Source organism: Penaeus vannamei, chromosome 31 (genome assembly GCF_042767895.1).
Source record: "Penaeus vannamei isolate JL-2024 chromosome 31, ASM4276789v1, whole genome shotgun sequence".
NCBI lineage: Eukaryota > Metazoa > Arthropoda > Malacostraca > Decapoda > Penaeidae > Penaeus > Penaeus vannamei.
The window spans coordinates 30,641,091-30,648,590 of NC_091579.1; the positions used below are offsets into that span (position 1 = coordinate 30,641,091).

At 48.6% G+C, this 7,500-nt stretch overlaps 2 protein-coding genes across 2 annotated transcripts in view; both read left to right on the top strand.

Annotated features, from left to right (window-relative positions):
- The window catches only part of LOC138867688 (uncharacterized), an 8,426-nt gene extending 4,492 nt beyond the window's left edge, over positions 1 to 3,934 (top strand). The window contains exons 2-6 of the mRNA XM_070144224.1: positions 101 to 180; positions 355 to 392; positions 1,490 to 1,793; positions 3,346 to 3,507; positions 3,659 to 3,934. Of these exons, the coding sequence (XP_070000325.1) occupies positions 101 to 180; positions 355 to 392; positions 1,490 to 1,793; positions 3,346 to 3,507; positions 3,659 to 3,934 (860 nt within the window). The remainder of the gene's footprint in view (positions 1 to 100; positions 181 to 354; positions 393 to 1,489; positions 1,794 to 3,345; positions 3,508 to 3,658) is intronic.
- Positions 3,935 to 6,638: 2,704 nt separating this feature from the next.
- The window catches only part of LOC138867716 (loricrin-like), a 2,284-nt gene continuing 1,422 nt past the window's right edge, over positions 6,639 to 7,500 (top strand). Inside the window, exon 1 of the mRNA XM_070144296.1 lies at positions 6,639 to 6,764. Coding sequence (XP_070000397.1) covers positions 6,728 to 6,764 — 37 coding nt within the window. The 5' untranslated portion in view covers positions 6,639 to 6,727. The remainder of the gene's footprint in view (positions 6,765 to 7,500) is intronic.

The window sequence follows — 7,500 nt, forward strand, 5'->3', positions numbered from 1 at the left end:
ACCATTATCACCACGAAACAATAGCCCCCATCTTCTCCTTAACGACCATTATCCCCATTATCCGATATCTAACTACCTATTTTCTCCTTTTTCCTAACAGCCTTGTTGGTGGTACTTTCGGGGAGCCTCTTGGACGCCCAACGACAATCCCTCAACCAGTTCATCAACGCCTTCAAGAGGGTGAGGCTCAATCTCGCGCCGACGGAGAGGTCCTTGAGGTCGTCGGCGACTTCGAGGTCGACGGGTGGAGGGGGAGGTCTGGGAGGGGGAGGGTATGGTGGAGGAGGAGGAGGGATGGGTGGAGGAGGAGGGGGTGGGTATGGTGGAGGAGGAGGAGGGATGGGAGGAGGAGGGTATGGTGGAGGAGGAGGAGGTATGGGAGGGGGAGGAGGGTATGGGGTGGGGGAGGGGGAGGAGTATGGTGGAGGAGGAGGGGGAGATATGGGAGGGGAGGGGGAATGATGGGGAGGGCGGAGGGTTATGGTGGAGGAGGAGGAGGAGGTATGGGAGGGGGAGGAGCAGGTATGGGAGGGGGAGGGTATGGTGGTGGAGGAATGGGAGGAGGAGGTGGAGGTGGATGGGTAGGAATAGATGGTGAGGGAATAGGAGGAGGAGGAGGAGGAACGGGTGGTGGAGGGGCAGGGCAGGAGGAGGTATGGGAGGGGGAGGGTATGGTGGTGGAGGGATGGGAGGGGAGGGGGATGGGTAGGAATAGATGGTCCCTGGACTATGGTGGAGGGATGGGAGGGAGGTGGAACAGGTAGTGGTGGAACAGGGGGAACAGGTGGAACAGGTGGTGGAAGGGTAGGGGGAGGAGAGATATGGGAGGAGGAGGGTATGGGTGGAGGAGGGATGTGGAGGGGAGGTGGAACAGGTAGTGGTGGGAACAGGGGGAACAGAGTGGAACAGGTGGTGGAGGGGTAGGGGGAGGAGGTATGGGAGGAGGAGGGTATGGTGGAGGAGGGATGGGAGGAGGTGGAACAGGTAGTGGTGGAACAGGGGGAACAGGTGGAACAGGTGGGTGGAGGGGTAGGGGGAGGAGGTATAGGGAGGGAAGGAGGAGTATGAGGTGGAGGAGGGATGGGAGGAGGAATGGAGAACAGGTAGTGGTGGAACAGGGGGAACAGGTGGAACAGGTGGTGGAGGGGTAGGGGAGGAGGGAGGATATGGTGGAGGTGGAACTGGTAGTGGAGGAACAGGTGGTGGAGGGGTGGGAGGAGGGATAGGAGGAGGAACAGGTGGTGGAGGAATAGGAGGGAGGGTGGAGGGAATAGGAGGAGGAGGTGGAACAGGTGGGTGGAGGAATAGGAGGAAGGAGGGCTGGAACAGGTGGTGGAGGAATAGGAGGAGGAGGTGGAACAGGTGGTGGAGGTACCGCAGGAGGAGGAGGAAGCGGAGCTGGTGGAGGAGGCGGAGGTACCGGAGGAGGAGGAGGAGGCGGAGGTACCGGAGGAGGAGGAGGAGCCGGAGGTACCGGAGGAGGAGGCAGTGGCGGCGGCGGAGGCTTAGGTAGTGGAGGAGGAGGCAGTGGCGGAGGTGGAAGTAGTGGAGGAGGAGGTACCGGAGGAGGCAGTGGCGGAGGCGGAGGAGGCGGAAGTAGCGGAGGAGGAGGAAGCGGAAGTACCGGAGGAGGCGGCGGCGGCGGCACGATGGGGTTCGCGGCCTCCATCCCCGGCGGCGGCGTGCCCGGCGATGACTACCCGCTCCTGGCGTCGATCCCCAACACGGGCTTCTCCTGCGTCGACAGGCTACCGGGCTACTACGGGGACCCTTCGCCCGACGCCCGCTGCCAGGTGAGGGGCCGTTGCTGTCTGTCTGTCTGTCTGTCTGTCTGTCTGTTGCTTGGTTATGGTGGTTCCTCTTCTATGTTATTCTTCTGGTTTTTCTTCTTTCGCTTTTTTTCTTCTTCTCTTTCTTTTTTCTGTTTTTTTTTTCTCTTTCTTTTTGTCTTTTCTTCCTCTTTGATCTTTCTTCTTTTGATCTTTCTTCCCTTGATCTTTCTTCACTTTCTCTCTTCTTTTTCTTTTTATTTCTTGTTTTTCTCTTTCTCTTTCTCCTTCTTTCTCCTCCTTCTCCTTTCCCTTCGCATTCTCACTCTCATCCTATTTCTCCTTCTCCTTTTCCTTCTCCTCCTTCCTTCTTTTTTTCTCTTTTCAATCATGTGTTTTGTGCTTGTTGGATTGTCAAGTTTTATCATCTTTATCCTTATTACTTTTTTAGGGTGAAATTCTTTTTTTCTTTGTAGAATTTACTCTCTCTCTCTCTCTCTCTCTCTCTCTCTCTCTCTCTCTCTCTCTCTCTCTCTCTCTCTCTCTCTCTCTCTCTCTCTATCTATCTATCTATCTATCTCTATCTCTATCTCTATCTATCTATCTATCTATCTATCTATCTGTCTGTCTATCTGCCTGTTAGATGGTCACACTGTCTGTCAGTCTATCTACTCATTTAATCGAATTTATTTTTATTTATTTATTTTTTTTTTACAATATATATAGTTTGTCTATCCATTTAATTGCCTATTTATCTATATGTCTCGATCTGTCTATCCATATGTCTTTCTATTTGACACCTACGCTGTCCCATCTATTATCATATGCTAGCTAAGCCATAAGATTCTCATCGTTGTTTTTAAAAAAATGATAAAGAAAATAAAAATAAAAAATAAATAATGATAATAATAATAAGTGTATCCATTATCTGCTCATCGCTCTCTTCATCTCTGCCTGTCTGTCTGTCTGTCTGTCTGTCTATCTCTCTCTCTCTCTCTCTGTCTCTCTCTCTCTCTCTCTCTCTCTCTCTCTCTCTCTCTCTCTCTCTCTCTCTCTCTCTCTCTCTCTCTCTCTCTCTCTCTCTCTCTCTCTCTCTCCCTCTCTCTCCCTCCCTCTCTCTCTCTCCCTCTCCTCCCTCCCCCTCCCTCTCCTCCCTCTCTCTCTCTCTCTTTCTCTCTCTATCTCTCCCTCACTCTCTCTCCCTCTCTCTCTCTCTCTCTCTCTCTCTCTCTCTCTCTCTCTCTCTCTCTCTCTCTCTCTCTCTCTCCCTCCCCTCCCTCCCTCTCTCTCTCTCTCTCTCTCTCTCTCTCTCTCTCTCTCTCCCTCCCTCCTCCCTCCCTCCCTCCCTCTCTCTCTCTCTCTCTCTCTCTCTCTCTCTCTCTCTCTCTCTCTCTCTCTCCCTCCCTCCCTCCCCCTCCCTCCCTCTCTCTCTCTCTCTCTCTCTCTCTCTCTCTCTCCCTCCTCCTCCTCCTCCCCTCCCTCCCCTCCCTCCCTCCCTCCCTCCCTCCTCCTCCCTCCCTCCCTCCCTCCCTCCCTCCCTCTCTCTCTCTCTTTCTCTCTCTCTGCTTCGTTCCAGGTCTTCCACATCTGCGAACGGCCGAACCGGATCCACTCGTTTCTCTGCCCGAACGGAACCATCTTCAGCCAGCAGTACTTCGTGTGTGTTTGGTGGTTCGACTTCGACTGTTCCACTTCCGACCAGTTTTACGTCCTCAACGAAGACATCGGGAAGGTTCCGGTGAATTCTGGTGGAGGAGGAGGAGGAGGAGGTGGAGGAGGAGGTGGTGGAGGAGGAGGACGAGGAGGAGGTGGGAGTGGAGGAGGAGGAGGAGGTGGGGGTGGTGGTACAGGAGGTGGAACTTTCGGTGGTAGGGGTGGTAGCGGAGCAGGTGGAGGAGGAGGAGGAAATGCTGGCGGTGGAGCCACTGTTGGTGGAGGAGGAAGAGGTACAGGTGGAGGAGGAGGAGGAGGAGGAGGTGGTACAGGTGGAGGTGGAGGAGGAGGAGGAGGAGGTACAGGTGGAGCAGGAGGCGGAAATTTCGGTGGTAGCGGCGGCAATGGAGGTGGTGGAGGTTCTCCCGGCGGAGGAGGTTCTGCTGGTGGAGGTAGTGGTGGCGGTAGCACTGGCGGAGGCGGCGCAGGAGGAAGCGGATCGCCAGGAGTAGTATTTCCCGGAGGCTCGGGCGGGGGCGGGGGCGGGGGCGGCGACCCCCCCACCGTCCCAGGCAGCCAGTACCTCCCCCCGGCAAGGTAACGCCCGTCTTAACTAGATGGTCGCTGCTGTTGAGTGAATCTTTTCCTCTCCAAATCTGGGTCAAGTTCATTTCTTATGATCGTTTGTCTGTTTGTGTTCATTTTCACTTTTCTATTGGGAGTAAAAGTATAGGAGTGTCTGTTAAACACAAACATGTACGCACATAAGGATACATTTTGTTTTCTTTAACTATGTTTGTGTTTCTTGATGAGTTCCAAAGGTCATAATTTTATTTCATTCCCATCGATACATTGTAATCATTCTATTGTGCATATATCTGTTCTTAGGAAATTATGTATTCACGTCTAAGGCTTTAAAAATGCTCCCAATTATGCTAATGATTGATAATAATTATCAAACATGTTAATGCTCTTAGTCCTTGTTAAATCCAACTTCCTAAATAAAATGTTTATCTCCCATCTCCGTCCCTTGTTAACCCCAATAAACATGAAACATCTCGCAGTGTTTTCATTCTCTCTTTTCCCGGAAATGACGTGACACGGGAGACGCATCGCTCGCTCGAAGAGACTCTGGCACATGACTGATTCTGACGCACGACTTGTGTGTGTCGCCGCCTCTCCGCGATCGGCGCCTTCTAATCGGGCTTCGTCTGTTTTCTGTTCTCTTTCTGGCTGTCTTTATTTCAGATCATCTCTATTCAGCTGTGCAGGTTGTCAGTCTACGTATAGCTACATATACATGTATGTACACACACACACACACACACACACACACACACACACACACACACACACACACACACACACACACACACACACACACATACATACACACACACACACACACACACACACACACATATATATATATATATATATATATATATATATATATATATATATATATATATATATATATATATATGTATGTATGTATGTATATGTGTGTGTGAATTAGCCCATCCATCTGTCTCTGTATATCTATTTGCCAACCTCTCTCGTCATATCATTTTTGATCATCAAATTCCACTGTACATGGATTTTTTTTTTTTTTTTTTGCCCCCCCCCCCTCCCCCTTTTTTCTTCTTCTTTTTTCTTCTTTTTTGTTCTCAGCTTTAAACATCCTTCTTGGAAGTTTAGATATTTATGTTCTAATGATCGTTACCTTGCCTCTTTTCAAACGTTTTTTCCTCTTCAGAATCACAAGAAATAATACTAATCAAAAAGGAAAAAAACGTTATTTCTCGTTTTTCTTGTTATTTGGCGTCTTATTATATATCATCATGTGAAGATTAATGTTATTATATTGTCTCACTGAAAGCACAAAAGCACAAAGGATATCACTATGTGTGTTGGTACTTGCAATTTCTCGTATCTGTTGCAATATTTTCTTTATCTGTGGCTGTGAGTTGTACACGAAGATCTGTCTCTTTTCTGGTGCATTCTCGTTCTCAACTCTTGCAACTAGATGGGTCAAGGTTGCATGGAATGTGGAATCGGAGGGGGGGGAGGTCACCTCTGATATTCACTCTCGTTTTGGTTGTATCCATTTGGGCTAAATATTTGTTGTTCTTTCTCTCTTAATACACTTTTTTCTCTCAGTCTCTCCCTCTCTCTTTTTTTTATTATTATCATTATCATCAATTTCTTTCTTTCTCTCTCTCTCTCTCGCCCTCTCTCTCTCTCTCTCTCTCTCTTCTTTCTTTCTCTCTCTCTCTCTCTCTCTCTCTCTCTCTCTCTCTTTCTCTCTCTCTCTCTTTCTCTCTCTCTCTCTCTCTCTCTCTCTCTCTCTCTCTCTCTCTCTCTCTCTCTCTCTCACTCTCTCTTTCTCTCTCTCTCTCTCTCTATCTCTATCTCTATCTCTCCCTCTTTCTTTCTCTCTTTCTCTCTCTCTCTCTCTCTTTCTTTCTCTCTCAAATACACCAATCCTGTTAAAACCTTCGAACCGGACACGCAACCAAGGCAACAATGATTTCTGCAAAGTACGAATAGAAAATAGCGTTATTTTTCCTTTTTTCTCCCCAACCTATAATCACCCCGATGATAAAATGGGTGATTCCGCTCTTCTCTCAGCCTGCCGTTCGCATCATCTCGAGAAACTCCCTGGCTTTCTTTGCATAATACGAAACACATTTTATATCCCCCCCCCCCCTGTGAAGAAGAGAGCGACACAGCTTTCACCATAGCAAGGGGCTGCACACATACACTTCAGGAAGCTGCTTCACGCTTGGGTAAGTGTTGTGTAACTTTAGCACTACCTACCGCCTTCACGACACATATATTGCCAGATGTACGACCCAAGAACGCCGGGCTATAATCTGAGGAGCCATAGAGCCACAGTTCGGGTGGAGTACCAGCAACCACCAAGCTAGGATTAATAACTTGGTGAGAGAGAAGGCCCCCCCCCCCAAAAAAAAAAAAAAAAAAAGTCCTTTGGTCATTTGCATAATTAATCTCCTTTATGCAGAAGCACCAGAATAAAGTTTTAATGAGTTCCAGTGATGCAACGAGACAACAACACAGAGATCCCCAATATTGTGAGAAATGCTTAAAACACGACTTGGAAACTGTGAAATCTCCTTCCCCCCTCCCTCCCCCACTTCCATTATTCCGAATAAAAGCACGGCCGGTGGCTCCCCAAGCATCACAAGCACCGTCACCTCCGCAAGCACAGGACCGACAGGAGACAGTTCTTAAGTTCTCAGACAAGGAAGTAGGACGCGTCGGCTGCGAGGACTTCCAGGATGTGCAAAGCATTTCGCCCACTCGTCCCTCTCCTCGGTAAGGAGGCTTCGAAGGAGGTGGAAGAAGGAGAGAGAGAGAGAAATGAAGATAATGCATGCTGGGAGAAGAAGAAGAAGAAGAGAGGAGAGGAGAATAGGAGAGATGGGAGTGCGAGGAAGAACATAATAATAACCATAGAGAGTTAACGGACACGGTGATGATAACAGAGATAAGCCCAGATCCATGGGCCGTTCACACATACATTTATATTTTGCAACTGCTGCGTTATCAGGCGAGTGATTTTTCACCAATATTGGCAATCACTGATTAGTTTATAGATTAAGTTTCACGCTGCTAATTAGCTATTTAATTGTTCCCCGCTCATGACGGCGCCCATCCAGCGGCGGCGCGAGTTGCCCGGGAAATTCAAATCGATGTTACGCGCGCGCTCTCTTCCTTATATGGATTATCACCGACCATGTGACAGATAAACTATCAAAATCCATCCGACTGTGTAATGTAAAAGTTTAATGATACCATAGAGATACCAATCAACTGTAATACTCAGTGTCCAGTTTCATATAAATGGAAATTATATTTTCCAATTTAGGTCCAATTCTCGCTTCGTTGGGCAGAGCTCGCCGGGATAAATGCAGATGGGAGAAGGGGAAAATAATTCCACAATGGATGGTATTTAATAGACATCTTTGCGGTGTCGCGTCTTGTTGAGAATTACGAATGATTGTGTAAAAAGGAAAACGTAATTTAATAGACATCTTTGTGGCGTCGCGTC